The 22324-nt window shown below is 40.1% G+C and overlaps 1 protein-coding gene and 1 long non-coding RNA gene across 3 annotated transcripts in view; both read right to left on the bottom strand.

Annotated features, from left to right (window-relative positions):
• LOC146656498 (uncharacterized) overlaps positions 1-22324 on the bottom strand; it is a 227714-nt gene that overhangs the window by 157731 nt on the left and 47659 nt on the right. The gene's annotated exons all lie outside the window — the stretch shown is intronic.
• LOC146656499 (protein downstream neighbor of son homolog) lies at positions 2553-10147 on the bottom strand. Its single transcript, XM_085424251.1, has 9 exons — positions 9826-10147; positions 8728-8803; positions 8555-8657; positions 8088-8190; positions 4315-4452; positions 4031-4229; positions 3860-3929; positions 3633-3763; positions 2553-3171 (listed from the first exon to the last, which is right to left on the bottom strand). The coding sequence occupies exons 1-9, from the start codon at positions 9834-9836 to the stop codon at positions 3031-3033; spliced, it is 972 nt and encodes a 323-aa protein (XP_085280377.1). The 5' UTR covers positions 9837-10147; the 3' UTR covers positions 2553-3030.

Here is a 22324-nt window from a genome sequence, read left to right as displayed (position 1 = left end):
TTCCTTTGTGTGCAGTCTCCACTCTCTGAGCTTTTTCTTTGTGCTTGGGTGTCTCTTCTGGTGTTTGAAGACTTTAAGAGGTAACCCTAGGTAATGAATGATTGTGTTAGTGTACATATATTCAGGGGTGCACAAGTGGTCCGCAGGTGCGCATGCGCTGTTAAAATAAAGGATGCGCGCCAGATAAGAAGTTGCAACGCACGTTTGCTTACATAAGATTTTATCTTATGTACGCAAGATAAGGTGAGCTGGCTTCAAATGATTTTCACAGCATATTCTGCACCACATCTCTGTGCGTTCTTCATTGCTTTGAACCCAGCTCACCTCCTGCAACCACTTTTCTGAGAATACGCACTTCTTTTGCTGTTCGTACTCCTGCTGACATTTCTTTGGAAGTGGAGGAACACCAAAGTAATTTCTTCGGTGGCTGTAGCTCAGCAGAAAGAACAGGTCACCTACTGATCGGAAGGTTGGAGGTTCGATCCCAGGCTCCCCCAGTCTGGATGTCAAAATCCTGCTCCTCACATACAAGGTCTTAAATAATCAGGCCCCATCTTATCTTAATGACCTTGTAGTACCATATCACCCTATTAGAGCACTTCGCTCTCGCTCTGCAGGCCTACTTGTTGTTCCTAGAGTATTTAAAAGTAGAATGGGAGGCAGAGCCTTCAGTTTTCAGGCCCCTCTTCTGTGGAACCAGCTTCCAGTTTGGATTCGGGAGACAGACACTATCTCTACTTTCAAGATTAGGCTTCAAACTTTCCTTTTTGCTAAAGCATATAGTTAGTGCTGGACCAGGTGACCCTGAATCCTCCCTTAGTTATGCTGCAATAGACGTAGGCTGCGGGGATTCCCATGATGCATTGAGTTTTTCCTTTCCAGTCACCTTTCTCACTCACTATGTGTTAACAGACCTCTCTGCATTGAATCATATCTGTTATTAACCTCTGTCTCTCTTCCACAGCATGTCTTTTATCCTGTCTTCCTTCTCTCACCCCAACCGGTCGCAGCAGATGGCCCCGCCCCTCCCTGAGCCTGGTTCTCCCAGAGGTTTCTTCCTGTTAAAAGGGAGTTTTTCCTTCCCACTGTTGCCAAAGTGCTTGCTCATCATATGATTGTTGGGTTTTTCTCTGTATCTATGAAGCGCCTTGAGGCGACTTATGTTGTGATTTGGCGCTATATAAATAAAATTGAATTGAATTGAAGTATACTTGGGCAAGATTCTCTTTTGTTCTCTCTGTTGAGGTCAGGAAAGCGATTCCGCTCCCTGAAGACCAACACAGAGACTAAGGAGGAGCTTCTTCCCGCAGGCGATACGGTCTCTCAATCACACCACCACACAGTACTGACCCACACATATAGTTCTTACACACACACTGGACATTCTGGACATTGTTTTCACTTCATCACTTAAATCACTTTAAGCATATTTGCACTGCACAAGACATAATGTGGATTGCACAACACTGGTCACTATATTCTTCATTTCCAGTTAATACTTGTACAGCTGCTGTTATTATGTATATATATATTTATTTATTTATATTTCTTCATACATTCTTATATAGTTCTATACTGTGTATTGTGTATTTTGTTGTACAGTTATTTTATTTTCAATTTTAATTTATATATTTTATCTTATTCTTCCCAGTTAAATTTACCCTTCATTCTAATTTGTGTTGTACAGTTATTTCATTTTTAACCTTAATTTATATTTTATTCCTTCCTAGTTAAATTTACCCTTTTTAATTTTTCATATTTATTGCCTATCTTATTCATAGCCTTTTCATTTTTTTTTCTTTAGGTCACAAGCAGTTGTCTAAGCATTTCACTGCATATCGTACTGTGTATGACTGTGTACGTGACAAATAAAATTTGAATTTGAGATACTAACCCCAAGTTGCTCTCCGATGCGTCCGTCGAAGTGTGAATGTAGTTAGATAGCACTCAGTATAGATGAAGTGCTTGTGAGAATGGGTGTGATTGGGTGAATGTGGCATGTTGTATAGAGCGCTTTAAGTACTCCGAGAGAGTAGAAAAGCGCTCTATAAGAATCAGTCCATTTAAAGGAGCTTGCTTCTTCGACATTTTTAAGAGTTCTAAACAAATGTCTGTCCTCCTCCAGAAAATCTTATGTACGCAAACGCGCGTTGCAACTTCTTATCTGGTGCGCGTCTTTTAGTTTGACAGCACATGTGCACCTGTAGGACCACTTATGTGCTCTCCTGCATGTATTTAAGGAAAGAACTGTGTTTAATGGAGACTGTCAGTGACAGTCAATGCCCAAAAGGTTTTTGTTCAAGCAGTCCTGGCAGACGGCCTCGCTCTTACTTTCCTCATGTTCTCCTTTTATTTAACTGGAGTTGATAAATGACTTCATCCACCCATCTAATATGTTGAAAAAATCAAAGCAAGAAACTTGCTCACCATGTTTTCTTGATACTGCAGTTAATAAATCTTTCGAGCTCAGTAACTTTAACACATTTAACACATTTAAACATTCCAGCATTTATCGTTGATAAATCTTGTATGAGAAGAAAGATTAAAAGTAATTGAGCAATATAGAGTTTAATAAATAGTCACATCCGGTGCAGTGCAATAAAGTTTGCTTAAAAGAAACCTCAACATAAACAGACACTTAAGCTGTGTACATGCCGGAAGTGATTCGCTCATCACACATTGCTTTGAAGCTGGTGGTTGGTCGCTTGCTGACGCTCCAGGCCCCAGTTGCCCAGATACCACTACCCTGTAAATCAACAATATTCTTCATTCCCACAGGTAGCACTTCAGGCTTTCACCTGACGCCTGAAAATGAATAAACTTTTATTCTGAATCCCGTCTACTTCACATCACCAGTGGTTATTTTGCCCGCTGTAGTCGTGGAACACCCTTCACTTTCTGGTCAGCGTGTAGCTGTGAATCTCTTCCAGTATGCACACAGCGTCACAGTGGAATCTGAGTTTCAGGATTGCAGCTGTTAACTCAAATTAATGCAAACTTCTTTGTGTTGTGTAAACTCTCAGCACGTTCTTAGTTCTTCCATGTGTAGCTGTAGTTGTTCATGGTGATGTGTGTCAGGGCTGTCTTTCCCAGGGTGGAAGGCTGCTGCAGCTGCTGGATGGAAGCAGGATGGAGACCACAAGAGGACAGTTCTACCGAGGCCTCGCCAACCTGCAAAGTGTTCACAGAATAAATACCCCTACACTAATTCACACTTTCTCTCCAACTCCTATTTTAGAATAAATCTGAGGTTGCTAGCTGGCACTAAGTGCTGTGGACAGCACGTTGACACAGGTTAACAGACAAACAGCAAAACCAGCCATGCAAACTAGCTCGTTCAACATCTGCATTATTTAAATTACCAATGCACGTGCCAGAAACCTGAGCGCCTCAGTGGGTACATTTAGTAAATTATCGTGAATTAAGTGGCTGGCCCGACTGTGTGAAGAAGACAGAGGCTTCACACGTTACATGCAGATAACCCTGGTTATGGTTTAGGCATCATCTGCAGGTTGCTTGCTAAGAAGTAAAGTTGACATTAAAGTTGATTTGATCACATTCAGGCTACAGCTCATACATGCATGACATTCATGAATCAAACAAAAAGCAGCTTCATGTTTTCTGTGTGTTACCTGCTGCTTGGTGCTGTGTACGTTCATAACCGCGGTAGGAGTATGTGTGTAAAGCGCAGCTGAGAAGTTTCCTTTCTGCGCAGGCCGAAGTAACGTTAGGATAGCATGGAGAGACGAGGGGAGGACAGGTCCTGCAGTGTGGCAAGTACAAGTATACTGAACACTAACACACACAGTGGGAGCTGAGAACTGATACGAGACAAAAGTCTGCTTGTCCAGCTGCGTACCTGTGATCTCCAGACTGCTGATGTTCTGGTAGGAAGAACCAACTTGACTTCTCACGTTCACACAACGGCTCTATCAAAGCATAAATCACACACAGTGTCAAATTCAACTCAGAAGTATAAATGATACGTGAGATGGTTACAGACAGAGCTTCGTGTGTGTGCTCCAAACACCTTCAGAGTGTGCATTGTAGCTCCTCTAAAAGCACTGGGAGCCAACAGTGTGGGCGGTAACCCTGCCTGGGAGCCGGATGAAGCAACCACACCCTTCCAATTGATGAAGAAGTTGATGAGAGTGAAAGTGTGAAGTCCTTTCACACATATCACAGACTCAGGCTTATGGTCCACAGACATGACGTGGCCCTCCTTATGACTAGAGAAGAGGTCAAGGAGTTGTCACAGAAAAACACACAGAGTACATGTAAAACAGACTAACGTGACAGTGCTAATGAGGATACAGCTGTAGGGTGTGGAGGTCTGGCTTCTTGATTTTGTCCTGGACTCCCATCTCTTTCAGCCAAGACAAAGTGCTGTCTTCATCTCTGTAGTCTCCATCATGGTCTCCTCCATCAACTGTATCGCTCAGCTTGGAGCACCTATACATTGAGACCACATTTACACACGATGGCACAAAAACACCACAACAAAAGGTTCTTATGATGTCTGACTGATTACACTTGTACAATTTCCAGGTTAATAGTGCCTCATTTTTCCTTATGGTATATTTAAAGCATGACGACTGGTTATATCTAGTTCCTTCTACAGGCCTTTATGGCTTAACTTACCATCGTTAAAGTAGACTTTCATATGTGGTGCTCCCTGCTTCTCCTTGCTAACAGTTTTATGGTCCTTGGGTCTTTATCATAAAAATAACTAAACTTTTTACTTTTCTTATCTTTTGTAGAGTGCTTGTGTTAAGTCTGTAGGGTGCAGGTTTCTTTTTATTGCCCAAAAAGTTATTCCAGTCATTCCCCGTTTAATTAACATTTAATTTAACCTAATTAACAAGAATAATCCAGGCATCTGAGTCTCTTAAAAGTATTAGATCAGTTGTATCTGACGCATGAATATCCTAATCTCCACTGTGTATTCGGACTACCGAAGCCTCTGCTGCAATCTAATTAAATCCTTTCTTTATTCCTCTTGATTGGGTTGTGCAAACCATTTACATGAAGGGTAATCATACTACGTACTTGATTTTGCATTTGGTTGGTTTTTGTTCTAACAGTTGAGTTACGTGATGACCAAATGTGAGCTGTAGCAGAACTATGAAGCACACTGATGGATATTTTCAAACAGAAAGAATGACAGAGAGAAAACAGAACTGGAAGAACTTCATTTTAGCGTTAGCTATTTTGGTGTGCGAGGGATAATGTAGCTAACCCAGCAGAGCCCCCTTAATGCAACAGGAAAAAAAACAACAACTTCTAAAGTGTGTTCTGTGCATTTTGTCCATTTAGATTCGATCTTTCACCAAATGTTTCATTATTCAGTGGATAGTCTGAATTATGCTTATGTTAGGCATAGGGGTACCTGGTCATCATGTACATACAAACAGTCATAACCCACCAAGTCATTGAAAGTTGGGTTCAATGATATAGTAAGGCCAGACACTCCCTGGTGCACTCGCCTTGCTGTCAGCGGTCCAAGCATCCAGTGCAAAGGCCAGGAAACTATGAATGTTAGAAGAAACATCTGTAGTACTAAGTGTTGCCAGTACTTGGCTGCTCCATCCAGTATTTGAATCCATAGTGTGGTACTGCGCTTGTATGAACGTCCACACGAACCAGCTTCAGTGAATAATTCTGTGAGAAGGCGACTCCGCTGAGAACCGGAGTTCTGTCCACGCAGGAACCAAGAAAATGTGGTTCCATAAAAGTGAAATGTGAACCACGATCAGTTATTAAACATGCCAGCGATGGCATTACTCCACATGCTTGGTGTCGACTTCTCTACCTGCACATTCTCTTATCCAAATTCTTCATTATTGCCATGCAGTTCTTTCAAACTGTTGCCTTCAGTTGCAAAGTTGTAATTTAGCACAGCCATTGGAAGCTTTGCAGGGTTGCTCTGTTAGCTCTCATATGTCCTCACTAGAGATGGACCGATCCGATATTACGTATCAGACCTAACTTACTGGATCGGATATCAAAAAGAAATAAAAAATGTAATCCGATCCATTAAATATCAAAAAAGCAGCTCACAGAACTTGCGACAACTCCTAACTCGGCTCATAACCGTAGCACGTGGGAGCAGTATGCATCACGTGATAGAGTGGCTGTGGTGCGCCAGACCTGTCGGCGGTCTGGTTGAGCATTTGTAGCCTTGCTACCAAACCGGCATTTCATCTCCGAGGAAGTTATCCCAGAGAGAAGTAAAGCAAGTGTGTAAGTTCATCTCTGAATGTTTGTAAAGCATTCCAGCGTTAGCGACTGCCTCTCTCTCTCTCTCTCCTGCTGCTACTTCAATCATGAAACTGATCAATGATCAGCTGATCGGCTTTTCTGTCGCGAGTCCGTCTCTCCTGTTTGTTTATCGCCCACTTTGCACCAGAAAGAGGAAACCAGCGGCTGAACAACAGCAGCTTGATAAGCTTAAACGTGTCTTTAATATTACTTTCTACACCAGGATCTTTTTCTACGCAGCTGACGGCTGGTAACTGTGCAGGGGCGGATCTAGCAAAGTTTAGCCAGGGGGGCCGATAGGGCATGAACAGGGAAAAGGGGGCACAGAGACATACTTTTCTTTCTTATTCTCATTTAAAATGTCTAGTTTTTAATAAATAATTATCTGACTCTTACACCCAAAGTTTTAATCTGATGTAAAATGTATAGAAGTCCATTACTGTATATAGTAACTGTTAAGTCTAATATACCCTAGTAAGCTATACTACTTTTTCCATCTGTGCAGTTCTGTTGAAGAAAGATGTTGAATCTATTTAATTATTCTTGAAAAATAATTTATTTCTGTGCATTTTTTTTTTCACACTGCATCAAATTAAAGTTGATTACGTCGATTAAGCATCATGAGGTGGAGGGTGGGGGTGGGGGGGGGTTCACTATTTTCTTTTTTTGCTGGGAGTTTGCAGCCCTATTAGTTAAGTTGTTTAATATTTCTGCTAAGTACTATTTAAAATACCAGAATAGGGAGGATGGAGCAGGTTTAAGTTTATTAGATTGATCAGTGTTGCTGAACTATGAAATATTTTGGGTGCAGTGTGTTTTTTACATACAGGTATAACAGAATAGCTTTAGTGTTTGTTTGTTTATTTAAACTTTAGTATGAACTTATACAAAATGCAGCAATACATTAAAAAAAAAAGTTTCATTGATTAAAAAACACTATATCGGATTCATATCGGTATTGGCCAATATCCAATTTTATGATATCGGTATCGGACATAAAAAAGTGGTATCGTGCCATCTCTAGTCCTGACTTGGGCGCTTCTCAGTTTCCGCCTCGAGGTGTCCTGTGAAGCAGATCCCCTTGGTCTCCTTAAATCCTTCACTGCCTTGTTTGCCCTGCTGTACACTACCAGCCTGTACACTTTTATTGTGGCAGCAGGGCTGGTGTCTGGGATCAAATGTCTTGCTTCGAGTTTTGCTGCTGTATTCTGAGTTTGACTCCACTCAGGGCTCTTGAGCTGTTTTAATAAAATCATTTATAGAATCAGATGTTGTATCCTTCCAAGGCCTCCACATGGTGGGAGCCTCCAGGTCTGCTCATGAATGCAGATTCGAGTTCCACTCTTCCATATCAGCTGCTGCTTCTTCCGCTTCTTCTTCGGGGTTTAACAGCAGCTGGCACCCTTTTACATGCATTGCTGCCATCTTCTGTTTCAGGCGTTATTACACTCTTAAGTCCTGCTACTTATTCCTGCGTTTTTCGGGATCCTACAAAGCATCAAATGACGCATCTACTATTAAATTGGCTCATGGCCGCTCAGACATCGTGTTTGTCTCTTCAATCGTCTTTTTAAAAATCTTTCCCATCTGGCAGCTCCGCCAGATGTGAACTACCCAATGATTTTTCATTTTAAAAAAAGGAAGTATTATTATTTATTATTAGCTGTATGAGAAGTCAGCTATTCTAGAATGATATGAAGCTGTGTGGAAACTGCTGAGTGAGTCCAAACTGATATTTTACACATATTTTCAAAACAGTGATCAGAATCAGAACCCCGACAGCTCCCAGCCCTACTGAGCACAGACAATGAAAGAGCAGCACTTACGTGACCTCTTGTTCCTCCTGCTCCTCCTCTTGGTGAATGGTCTGCTTCTGTGCCTCCCTGCACCTCCTCTGTTCCTCCAGCAGAGGGAGGGTGAACTCTATACCTATATGGGTAAACTGATCAGTGAGGAGCAGCGAATGATGAAGCTGTCATGTCCTCTGTTCAGTCCTAACCTCAGGCTAGAGGTCTGACATTGTTTGACTCCTACAGCTAATTTTTCTTGTACTTTTTTATTTGAGTCATGTCTTAAAGAATAAACTACAGGCAAAGCTTTTTCATACAGCGGTCAGGTTTGTGGACTATTTTACTGCCACTACATGTCACATTTCAGACGAGTGGAAAGAAAATGTTGGTTGTCCACGCTGCCTGCCCGGCCGGCTGACAACAATACCTTATAAGCCTTTTACGGCTGTAAATGTATCAAATGGAAATTAATTTTGAGACCAAAGCTACAGTTCAGCTCTCACCTTCAGCCTTCATTGCCTCTCTGAGGCCCCTCGTTGTGGGGGAAATGAAAGCAGTGATGCTGCTGGATCCTCCAAGACCTGCTGCCCGGAACAACACTGTGAACTGACAATGAAACAGATGAGCTGAAGGACGGTGTTGCTGAGCACAGTTCAGATTGCATATTAACACCTACCTGATAGGAACAGAGGTAGAAGTACGGACACAGTCTGGCCTTTAACAGACTGTAGAGAGATGACAGACTGACGGACCTGAGCAACAAACATGGACAAAGGAAGGAGTGTGGGAATAATGCCACTGAATACATGTACAGTATACAGAACACAGCAGCCAGTGTTCAGCAGTTTCACAGTACACACAGCATTCATTTGACTCTGGCTGCATCGAGTATTTTGAATTACAAAAAAGACCTCAACAAGGCAGCACCTGTTCCTGGAAGCTCCACTAAAACCTTTACTGGATACAGGCTGGCGTTAAAACACCCGTTTCACTTTATAACTACACCTGACCTGTTTGTCACAGCTACAGTAAAGTTACATTCAAACTCACAGCTGAACACACGCACACGTCACCTGGTCCAGGAGATACAACAATGTCAGAAGTCTTTTTGCAGAGCATCACCATGGAGCTCCACCTAAAAATGCTACTTCATTGTGTGGCTGCTCTTACTTGGCCATGAAACACTTCACTGTACAAAGGTTCATTTAATGTGCAACCCTGCTGTGTGAGATTTAACCCCACCTGTGAAGCTGGATTCAGGAAAGAAGTGTTTAAACATGTTTAGCGCTAGTACAGAGCGTGATGTCACTGGGTCCGATGGTTAGCTGGCTGCTGCTAACAGACTGGGTTTGTGTTAGCTAACTGTGACAGAGCTGATAACTCGGCGGAAAAAAAGGTCCCTGATACTAAAACACAGTCTAAGGAGGTCATAACTTCCTTCTCTCTCTGACAGATTTATTGGGGCTACTCAGCCTAACAATGACCTCTTTCATCTACATCTCTTCGGACCTCCAGTGTAAAGATCTCAAATCTTAGAATCAAGTTCAGTTTTTTTTTTAATGATTCATTTATCAATAGGACATATCAGTGAAACCACCTATCAGTCAGTTATACATAAAAATGGCTGCAATTCCTAAACAAACAATATTTTTATTAAAATCCGTCGAGTTAAAGCTGAAAGTCTGTGATTCAATCGCATCTTGATTCATTTAAAATCAGGACAGAGAGAAAAATGAATCATTGCAGTAAAACCTTGTCACCCTGTCAGCCTCACCATTCTGTCATGAGACTCTGCTGTATTGTTGCATCATGAGCCCAGGGGGCGCTCTTGCCAAAGAAGCTCCTTTCAGCGTTGATCCTAGGGAACAGAGACAGCCAGGGTATGGAGGGATGCTGCCAGTAGACCAGGCTTTGCTGGAAGGCACAACGTAGCTCTGAGCAGGACCTGGGATCCTATAGCAGGCACAGAGACAGGTCGGGCTGAGGAACAAGCTACTGAAGAACCCAAGATAAACTAAGAGCTGTCGGGTATCCATATCAGCATACTTTATTAATACCTAAGGAAATTATGTGGGTTACAGTTGCTCCAGTAAAGTAACAGTAACAGACGAGTGGGGCTGCCACGATTAGTCACTAGTCACGAGTATTAAAATCGTCGACGACAAATTTGATAGTCGACGCGTCGTTTGAAGCTTTGTAAGATCCCAAAAGACGCAGGAATAAGTAGTAGAATTTAAGAGTGTAATAACGGACTGAAACAGAAGATGGCAGCACTGCATGTACAAGGATGCCAGCTGCCGTTAAACCCTGAAGAAGAAGAAGCTGTGTCCCACAATTCATAGCGCAGCCCAGCGCAGTTTCCAACAATGGTGGCAGCTAGTTAGTTTTAATATTACTCTTATTATTCTTTCTGGGTCACAAAATAAACGTTCAACATATTTTCAGGCGAGAATGTAGCTGTGGAAACCTCAAATATCTGCTCAGTTTATCAAGACACCACATATTTTCAAAAGCGCTCCGACGTTTTCGGAGACGTCTGTTACCCACTAGCTCGATAGCTAACCGGGGGCTAGGCTCACTAGAGCCGTGAGAACACCGGACTCCCGGCAAATCGTTTTCAAACCCACCGCTGTCTTTTGCTACTCAGGTTAAACAGGATATATAAGTCATTCAGATAACTTACAAATGTTATTGTTTGGCTTTTTTTCAGTATTTTATTTGTTCCTGAGTAAATCGGTTTGGCTGAGATTAAAGTTTTTACACAGCTGAATAAACGTCAAGCAGACAGCTGATTATCAGAAGTGTGAGATGCTGGAGAATTTACTCCGGTGTACTGTTATATTTTAGATAGTAAGGAGCAGACGGCTGAGTTTATTAAACTCCACTGAAACAACCTGCAGATTTCATTAAAATTTAATTCATCTTGTCTTTACTTTTAGTTAGCACATACGTAAACACTTAAAGCTGTAAGCTAATGATAGTTATATAAGAGCAGATGCTGCTGGTGCAATAAGCTGTACGTTTTACGTCCAATGGATGATGATCTGATTGGTCGACTAATCGCAAAAATAATCGGTGACTTGTCGACTATCAAAATAATCGTTTGTGGCAGACCTACAGACGAGATTATTTAACGATACAGTATGTTACACATGTGTATTTAGTTCTATACTTCTGGAGATAATTTGTTCACTCTGGTGCTCTTAAACTGGTGCAGATTAATTGTCATCTGGTATTGACTAATAACAAATACACACATGCATTTTGTGTGATAAGCACAAGTATTAAAACCTAATGGTGAAATAACTAGTAGCTCAGTGTTCCAACATGCAGAAGAAGCAACTGCTATTGCAACTAGAGATTTGAAAGAGCCGCTGACCTGAGAGGAAAATCTGGACCCTCAATGATTACGAAGACTATGTGAAGTAGGGCTGGGCGATATGACCCAAAATTCATTTCTCGATATTCTTTAGCTGGATGACGATATATATCTCGATATTTTTTTAAAGCCATAAAGTAAGAACAAAAAGAGAGTTCTTAGTCAAAGCTGTGTCCCAGATGTCACACAGGCACTTTCATTATCATACAGCACAGATGTACATGAAAAAATTACTCAGAAATAAATTATGAGCATTTATTAAATAATAATGCTCCATAAATAAAAGAAAACAATGTTGTTTTTGTGCATAACAAAAAGCTCACAATTGTGCAGTCAAAACGTGAACTAACAGACGCTGAGCATAATAACAAAGACCATAGACTTCCGCTATGGTTCGCTGCTGAGCAGTCGCGTGGCAGAGCCGCTCCTAACTTTCAAGAAGTTCACTACTAATTTAATCGAATTTACATCAAATTCTAGCTTTACTGGAAGTGCCAAATTCAAAAAAAATATATACGATGCCTCCCAAAACTACAAAGCAACACTCAAAACAGCAAAAGCCTAACCTGGTTCAAGATCCGGAACAACAAGCTAGCGAGATCACGGAAGATGAGCTAACTACGGATGCTAATGCTAGCGAAGTTGTCCCGACATCCGTACTTCAGTTAATGCAAGTAGACTTTGGGAAAAGATTTGATATTGTGCTTGCCGAAATCAATGCCGCAAGATGTGATATACAACTTCTGGCAAACCGTGTCGCGCTGGCAGAGGACAGAATTGGAACAAACGAGGACGACATTGCTGCTGTTAAAGCTACAAATACTTTGGAAACGAAGTTGGAGATACTAACACGCAAGGTAGAAGAGCTGGAGAATGACAGCCGAAGAAATAATATTCGCTTGGTGGGTCTCCGTGAAGGAGAAGAGGGCACAGATATGTGTGAATTCCTAACTAAGTGGGTCCCAGAGGTGCTTGGGATTCAATCTTTCCCAGTACCCATAGTGATTGAGCGAGCCCACAGAATCGGGAGACCCTGGGATGTTTCAAAGTCAACAGTAAATCCAACACGGCCCCGCGAGGTGTTAATGAAGTTTTTAAACTCTGCTGATAAGGTTCGGGTTCTAAGAATCGCCAGGCAAAAGGGCAGCGTACTTTATGAGGGCAAGAGAGTCATGTTTTTTCCAGATTTCTCAGTGGAGCTCTGTAAACAACGAAGGTTGTTTGACCCGGTAAAAAAAAACCCAGCTGTTAACACTTCGCATCCCGGACCTCCGTTTTGGCTTCATCTACCCAGCAAGGATTCAATTTCAAATTCAAATTCAAATTCAAATTTTATTTGTCACGTACACAGTCATACACAGTACGATATGTAGTGAAATGCTTGGACAACTGCTCGTGACCTAAAGAGAACAAAAAAGGAAAAGGCTATGAATAAGATAGGAAATAAATATGAAAAATTTAAAAGGGTAAATTTAACTAGGAAGGAATAAAATATAAATTAAGGTTAAAAATGAAATAACTGTACAACACAAATTAGAATGAAGGGTAAATTTAACTGGGAAGAATAAGATAAAGATAAATATATAAATTAAAGTTGAAAATAAAATAACTGTACAACAAAATACACAATACACAATATAGAACTATATAAGAATGTATGAAGAAATCTAAATATAAATAAATATATACACAATAACAGCAGCTGTACAAGTATTAACCGGAAATGAAGAATATAGTGACCAGTGTTGTGCAAAACCAAAGTCCAGAAAGTCCAGTTGTTGATAACCTTTCAAGGGGACCGACATATTTTTGTTAATCCATCTGAGGCAAGTTCATATGTACAACAGCTCAAGCCAAATGGACAAGAGAACGTTACGACCTGAAAGGCAAATGTTCACTTACCGGTAAAGCTTCTGTTGTCATGATTGTAATGTTGGATTTAAGGATAATTTCATTCCAGGCCATATAGTTAGTGAATAACAAATATACTTTGAGTATAGAAGTGTCATGGCCTGATTTAATTCTTTTTCGTTGTGGTGGCAATTTACTGTTATTATTTTATAATATCTGACCATCCACTCTTAGTTAACTTTTCTATTTTATTAGTTTTATTATTAGAGAGCGGCTCTGTTTTCTTTTGTTTGTTTGCTTTTTGTTTTTTTTCCAGAATTGACTATTTCTTACTTTCTGCATCTTTGGTACCCATGGTAACTAAATCCTGGTATGATAGTATTGTTATATCAGATCACTCCACCGTTTCCTTTCAACTAAATTTACCTAACTTACCATTATTTACCACTAGATGGCGACTGCAATCTTTCTGGTTAAAGGATCCAGAATTTTTAGAATATATTGGAAAGCAAATAGATTATTATTTTGCTTATAACACTACTCAAACTACGGCGACTATAAAATGGGAGGCCTTTAAAGCTTTCCTGAGAGGGCAAATGATCAGTTTTACAAGCTTTTTAAAGCATCCGGGATGGAACTGGTTCATTTGGAGAAAAAGATAAAAGATATTGAGGAAGAGATATTTATATCCAAATCTAATGCTCAAATTCTAGAGTTAAATAAACTCAGAGCTAAATTTAATATTTTGTCATTAAATAAAGCTACTAAAAGTTTACTAAGACTGAAACAGTCACAGTATGAACAGGGTGAAAAAGCAAGTAAAATACTGGCTTGGCGTATTAAACAAACTCAGGCTGAAAGAACAATAAACTCTATAACTACAGATGAAGGACAGATCACAGCTGATCCTAAACATATGACTCTTTTTGTACTTTTTATAAACAGCTATACAAAACTGAGCATTTAAAGTCATTTTCATCAAAACAAAAAATCTTTTTGGATCAACTGCATTTTCCTAGACTACCAGAAAACGATATGGATGAACTAGAGCTTAATATAACAGTAGAAGAAATTACTAATGCTATAAGGAACATGAAAGGGGGCAAAACTCCTGCACCTGACACAATACCAATAGAAATATTTAAAATATTTAAAGATAAATTAATCCAGCCTTTATTGGATATGCAACACATTGTAGTTCTTATAGACCAATCTCACTGTTGAATTATGATTACAAGATACTTTGCAAACTATTAGCTATAAGGCTAGAGACACTCTTGCCTAAGATGATTCATTCAGACCAGAACGGCTTTATCCAGGGGAGGCAGGGGTTTCACAATATACGGAGGGTCATGAATATCATTTATGAGAAAAAAGAGACAATGCGTTAATCTCAATGGATGCGGAAAAACACTTCGACAGGATCGAATGGCCGTTCTTATTTGAAGTTTTGAAAAAGTTTGGTATTGGAAACAGATTTTTTAAATGGATTCAATTGATATACTCCAACCCTCAAGCAGAGATTTTAATTAATGGTCTTTTTTCCGCATCATTCAGATTATATCGTGGAACTAGACAAGGGTGCCCCTTGTCACCTCTCTTGTTCACCTTGGCAATTGAGCCTCTTGCGATGGCAATTCAGAATCATAAAAACATATCAGGAATTAAAGTAGGCAATGTTGACCACCGTATTGCCCTATATCAGGGTTCTAGACTAACTTTTTGCCATGGGCGTACCGGTACGCCTAACTTTAAAAAGTTAGGCGCACACAAATTTTATAATAATTGATATAATATAATGTGTTTTTCTGGATACACTGTGCTTTTTCAGCATTCAAAGATTGATGACACCGTGTCAGAGCACTGGCTATGAATTTCAGAAGGATCAGGCCTTAACAGAAAAGTTAGCAATAGTTCTTTTCCTATTACAGCTACATCCACTTCTGTCGTGCCTAGGCTGCTCACTAGGGCTGGGTATCATCACTGACTTCTATAATCCATTCGATTCCGGTTTTCAAAGTCCCGATTCGATTCAACTTAGCCTCAGACAGTCAGAAATATTATAATTCTGATCATTTATCAGTACTGACTTCATCAGAATTGTGAACATCACAGCAGATGCCTTTGTGTGAAAGTAACTGAGAATAAAACACAGAAAAACATGAAGGAGATTTTCCTGGTCTGGCTTTTTATAGCAGATAACCTTAAAAATATTCTACAATGTTCTGCATATAAAATATAAATTTCTTCAGCACTGAACAACAGAAAAAACAGGCTTTCTTGTCCGAGGTCATTTAAGTGAAAAAAAGAAAAAGAAAAAAAAAAGACAGCAGCCACAGCGCTGTAAATAACGGTAGACTGGTGGGTAATAAGCGAATGAATAATACAGAAAACAGAGATTGGAGACGGGAAACTGTTCTTGAAGTACAGAGAGAGATAGAGAGAGAGCTAGCTGTGCATGGAGTGTGATTTTAATAGTCGTGGAAGCAAAACAGCAAAATTCATGACGACATTGATCAAATGTGAAGCGCAGTTTGCTGCTTCTTTTAGTAAGTAAGTAAGTAAAATTTATTTATATAGCACATTTCACAGATAAAAATCACAAAGTGCTTTACAGTAAGATCAGACATACAAGTTAAAATTAATTAAATTAGTTAAAAGCCCGTTTGTATAAAAATGTCTTCAGCTGCTTTTTAAAGGAGTCAGTAGAGTCTAGAAAGCGTAAAGACAACGGCAGAGAGTTCCACAGCCTAGGTGCCAGTGCCTGAAAAGCCCGATCCCCACGTGTTTTAAATCTAGTACGTGGGACCACCAGTAGCCTCTGACCTGAAGACCTAAGTGCTCGGGATGAAGCATGAGGTTTCAACAGGTCAGAGATATACTGGGGAGCTTCACCATGCAGAGCTCTAAAAGTTACAACTAAAATTTTAAAATGAACCCTAAAATTTACAGGCAACCAATGAAGAGAAGCCAAAACTGGAGTAATGTGTGACCTCTTGTTTGTACCAGTTAAAAGTCTTGCCGCTGCATTCTGAACAGACTGAAGGCGATCCAGAGCTGATTTGTTAAGACACGTAAAAAGACCGTTACAATAATCCAAACGAGAAGAGATAAAAGCATGAATAATCATCTCAAGTTCTGCCTTTGACACCAGTAGCCTGAGTTTAGAAATGTTTCTTAGATGATAAAAACAGTTCCGGACAAGTTGTTTAGAGTGTTTCTCAAGAGACATCGAACTGTCAAATATAACACCTAAGTTTCTGAGACTCGACTGAAATGAAGGGTCTAAAAAACTGATATGCTGCCTAATTTCTGAGAGCATGTGATCAGGTGCAATAATCAAAGTTTCTGTTTTATCTGCATTTAACTGAAGGAAATTGTCATTTAACCATTGTTTGATTTCTGACAGACAATTATTTAAACAAGACAATTTATACAACTCAGAAGCTTTGAAAGAACAGTACAACTGAATGTCATCAGCATAGAGATGATAAGAAATATTATTGTAACGTCTGATAATGTGGCCTAGAGGGAGGATATACAGCAAAAAGAGAATAGGACCTAAAACAGATCCTTGAGGTACCCCAGAAGACAGAACTGATGTTTCCGACAGCACATGATTTATACAGACAGTAAAGGATCTCTCAGATAGATACGACATAAACCATTTTAAAACAACGCCAGTAATCCCAAACAAGTCCTTCAGCCTATTTATCATGATGCTGTGATCAACAGTATCAAAAGCAGAGCTGAGATCCAACATAACCAGAACAGTGTACTCTCCAGAGTCTGCTGCCATCAGAATGTCACTAGACACTTTAAGCAAAGCGGTTTCAGTGGAGTGCAATTTGCGGAAACCAGACTGGAAAATGTCCAGAACATTGTTCTTTTCCAAAAAGTTTATAAGTTGTTCTGCAGCTATTTTTTCCAAAATCTTTGACACCAATGGAAGTTTTGATATTGGCCTGTAACTGCTTGGAAGAGATGGGTCCAAATTTGGTTTCTTTAATATTGGTTCAACAATAGCTTGTTTAAAATAGCTGGGAACTGAGCCAGTATAAAGAGAAGTATTAATTATTTCCAGAATACAGGGGCCAATAGAATCAAACACACTAATGAAAAATGATGGAGGAAGTACATCAAGGTGGCTTGAAGTCAGTTTCATTCGACCAAGCAGAGCACTGATGTCCTGTAAGGTAACAGGAGTAAAAGAGGACCAAGTATCAGAGGTAAGCAACGTGTCAATGTGATACTGAGAGGATGATGGAGAAATATTAGACCTGATAGCAGCGACCTTATTAACAAAATAGTTTAAAAAGTCATTACAGTCAGATTTAGTATAGACTGGTACATGAGGAATATCAGGAGAGACAATGTTTTTAATTGTATCAAACAATACTCTGGGATTTTTCTTTTTTGAAGCTATTAAATTAGCAAAATATTCCGTTCTGGCATTTTTTATCATGTTGTTAAGTGAGAAAATTGATTCCTTGAGATGTACCCTATGGACCTCAAGCTTGGAAGCCTTCCATAAACGTTCTAATTTGCGACAATAGCTCCTAAAATTTCGAATACTTTCATTTATCCAAGGGCAGAAATTTGAAGAATGGACAACATTTAGTTTCAGAGGTGCCACCGTATCTAAAATAGATTTACATTGATTGTTAAAAGACAAAATAAGTGAATCCATATCATTTTGAGCCATGCGAGGGACAAACATGGCAGAAAACCTTCTAGCAGCATCTTGGTTTATAATCCGCCTTTGGATCATCAATTTAGGAGGTGAAGGATCCACGTAAAATGACAAATTAAAGAATATACAACTATGGTCACTCACATGGACATCTTCCACACATACATCATATATATTTAAACCCAGGGAGAAAACAAGATCAAGAGTGTGGCCCTTCGTATGTGTGGGGCCAGAAACATGCTGCTTAAAGTTAAAAGACTCAGTGATAGTGATGAGCTCGGCAGCAGTGTTACAGGAAGCGTCATCAATATGAAGGTTTAAGTCTCCCAATATTACAACCTTCTCCAGTTTAATGATCGATGTCAGAAGGTCGTTAAATTCAGTTAGAAAGACCCCAGCAGGTCCAGGAGGTCGATAGATTAAAATACAATAAAAGGTTTTCAGAGAACCGACCTTCATCATCTGTGACTCAAATGAAGAGAAGAAGTCCGAAGTCACCAGTTTGCATATGAGTCTGTCCTGGTAAACAGCAGCAAGTCCTCCACCACGTCCTAAAAGACGCGGAGTTCCAATGACAGAACAGCCAGACGGGCAGATTTCATTCAGGTGGACATAATCCTTATTTTGCTGCCACGTCTCAGTCAGACACATAAAACCTAGAGACTCTTTGATAAAAAGATCATTTAAAATAAATGATTTGTTCGTTATAGAGCGAACGTTAAGCAGGGCGAACCGAATTGATGACGGTTTATCTGCGGAATCTACAGCTGACTGCAGCGGTACTTGAATTAAACACCTGTGCAAACCTGTGGACCTGCCGGACAGGGCAGCGACTCCAGAGTTGGAAAAAACCTTGATCGATGAGCAGACGTAGCTGTCACCAACAAAACGGGAAATGGATGACGGACACAGAGTGAGCAAACTGCTTTCGAGCCATGGGGCTCGGGTCCCAGGCGGCAGCGTAACATCCCCAGCAAACGACAGGAGAGGAACTGGTCGCAGACACCGAGAGTCACCCCACAGCAAAGCAGCTAGCCTCCGGTACCTTCTCCGTTTCACCTGGACGCCGGCCCTCGTTCCCCTTTTTCGTCTCTTGAGGGTGGAAATGCCGCGGGTTGTGCACAGTAGCACGCAGTCAGGTGCGGAACACTCCAGAGGAGGAGAAAAAGTTTTTCTGTAGCTGTCCCAGCTGTCACAGTAGATCTCCATTGAGTCTTTGATGTTTAACAGTGTATCCCGATCATAAATTAAAGCAGCAGAAGAAACGTCAGAATACAAAAGAGCAAAAAGTATATTGCAAACGACAAGTGACGGCAGTGAAAAACTACACTGTCGTCTCCAACGAGCTGTAGCAGCAGCGGCAAAGCCAAACACAGGCGCCATTGCTGTACCCTGCACTTCCTGCACTCAAGGGAAGTGCAGAACCCACGCTCTGACACGTGAGTGTCGTCTTTTGCTGCTGGCTCGGTGAATTTTGGTTGGAGAGACAAAACCTGCAGCTCAGAATCAGCGCAAAAAGACGTAATCACAGGGCGGACCGGACGCATCAGGATCGCTAAGCTCCGACAGCGGGTGAGAAAGCCGAGAAAGACAAAGTTGATTCTGATGCATTGGCTCTGTGTTTACGTCTTTGTGTGGAGTCCATGTACCTGCTCTCGTTTGCTGTTTGGTTGTTGTTGAAATGGTTTTGTGAGCTTTAATCTGAGAATCTAGCGTTTCTGGCAAAACACAGTTATATTTAAAAGTCGATTCAGGATTTAATGAATTGATATGGCTTTATTCAAGCTACTCACCTCCCACTTCCACCTGCACTTTCAACTGGACCACGGCCAATCAGAGAGGTCCCGCCCCTTACTATCTCTGATTGGTTTAGTCCACGATAGGGGCAAAATGTGTGTCTGTTGTTGACCACAGGGAAGGTTGCAGATTTTTTTTTTTTTTTTTTTGCTACCCGAACAGTTGGTCGCACAGGTGCAACCAAATATTTTTTTTTTAGTCGCACCACTGAAAAATTTGGTCGCACTCTAGAGCCCTGTATATGCAGATGATGTGATCCTGTTCTGCACTAATTTAAACAAATCAATACCATCCATATTAAGTCTCATTAATACATTTAGTACATTTTCGGGTTATAAAATAAATTTTGATAAATCCGAAATATTATTTTTGAATAAAAATGAACGACAAAATCCTCCAATCAACACTCCCTTTCTGCTATCTCAAATTCAAATTTTATTTGTCACGTACACAGTCATACGCAGTACGATATGCAGTGAAATGTTTAGACAACTGCTCGTGACCTAAAGAAAAAAAAAGAAAAGGCTATGAATAAGATAGGAAATAAATATGAAAGTTAAAAAGGGTAAATTTAACTGGGAAAGAATAAGATAAAATATATAAGTTAAAGTTGAAAATAAAATAACTGTACAACAAAATACACAATATACAGTATAGAAATATATAAGAATGTATGAAGAATTATAAATATATATATATATACACAATAACAGCAGCTGTACAAGTGAACATGGGTTTACTTATCTGGGTGTGAAATTAACTCACTCAATTGAAAATATTCTGGCATCCAATTATAATTCCTTAACGACGTCAGTTACTACACTTCTAAACAGATGGATGAAACTACCTATATCTTTAATTGGTTGTATTAATATACTAAAAATGTCAATTTTGCCAAAATATCTTTACCTTTTTCAATCAGTATCTCTCTCTCCACCAAACTCTTTCTTCTTAGATTTGCAAAAACTATTCCGAAACTTTATTTGTAACAACAGAAGACCAAGACTCAGAGTCTCATTACTATACCTTCCTTATGAAAGAGGGGGTTTACAACTTCCAAATTTAAAGTGGTACTTCTGGGCTGCTCAAATCAGAGCGGCAATGTTTTATTTTGTTAATGAGCAGACTTCAGTGTGGGTTTCTATGGAATCCACAGAAATCAAAATTCCCCCGAACTTATATCTTTACTCAGCCGACAGGAAGACAGTAAATAAGCAAACTAAGAACCCCTTTTTAAAAAAAACACTATAATGATCTGGTTAGAAACACATAACTACTTGGGAGAAATGATACAGCTGTCTAGGTTTACTCCGATATTTGAAAATAACAACTTTCTTCCTGGTAGGGCGGATGCAGGTTTTAAATTTTGGTTTGATCAAGGTATAAGAAAAGTGTCTGATATATTTAGGAATAATACTCTTATGTCTTTTGAACAACTTAGAAGTACTTTTTCTATTCCTGTCAAACATTTTTTTAAATTTCTTCAATTAAGAAATTTTATCTTAACCACAGAAGGTAACAGCTTAGAAATCCCCACCTACTCCTCTCTAGAGAGCACAGTTATAAAGCATCTAAATGGGAGAGGCCGAGTTTCTGCATTGTACAAATTATTTATGGGCAATTCCAAAGAATCAACACAGTCTATTTTAGAGGCTTGGAGGAATGATTTGCAAATGAACATATCTGATGATGAGTGGTATAAATCATGCTCCTTGGCCCAGAGTAGGGATGGGTATCGAAAACCGGTTCTTGCTGAGAACCGGTTCCCACTGTTTCAATTCCTTGGAATCGTTTGCCACTTTTATAAACGATTCCCTTATCGATTCCAGTCGCCCCGAATGATGTCATCACGTTGAGTAACGTCTTTTACCCAGTAGGAAACACGGCGCCTGAGCGGCACAAACGCTCAAAAGTTTGGTTACACTTTATGAGAAAGGATGACAACAGGGCAACGTGCAATACTTGCAAAGTAGAGATTTCATCAGAGGGAGGAAACACTACGAACATGCAAAAGCATTTGCTCAAAAAACACGCGATTGCGTTCAACGAATGTCGTGTTTTTGATCCGCTCCGGACTAGCGAAGCTCAACCCAGCAGCAGCGGTAGCGTTTCCACGTCCTCTCCCGTTAATACTGCAGGTAACTAATCAATTAGCATTGCACATTATGTTAGCGCGATTTACCTTATTACAAAACCTGCTATTACTGTGCGTTGCATTTAGATAACCATGATGAGAGAGACAGAGTCTGGCTGGCTCAGATGCTGGCAGTTCTCACTGCAGTCTACCGGTAGCGTCTCCTTTCAGGCCAGGATAGACGAATGTCACCGAGCAGTGTCTAAGTTTGTGGTCAAAGACTTGCACCCATTTGCCACAGCAGATGCCCCCGATTTCACTTTGGTAAGTGAATGTGTTTAATTGTAGGCAGGACATTACTGGATATTCTTGTGTAATTGCTACAGAATAATTTATGTTAAACTTTGTTATTGCTACAGGAGAATATTTATTTTATTATTTTACATATACATTTTTTTTCCTGGGGACCCTGTGACACC

Source organism: Rhamphochromis longiceps, linkage group LG12, assembly GCF_057381845.1.
Source record: "Rhamphochromis longiceps isolate RC_006_pf linkage group LG12, R_longiceps_female_GT1.1, whole genome shotgun sequence".
Lineage (NCBI taxonomy): Eukaryota > Metazoa > Chordata > Actinopteri > Cichliformes > Cichlidae > Rhamphochromis > Rhamphochromis longiceps.
This window is presented reverse-complemented; position numbering and strand designations above follow the sequence as displayed.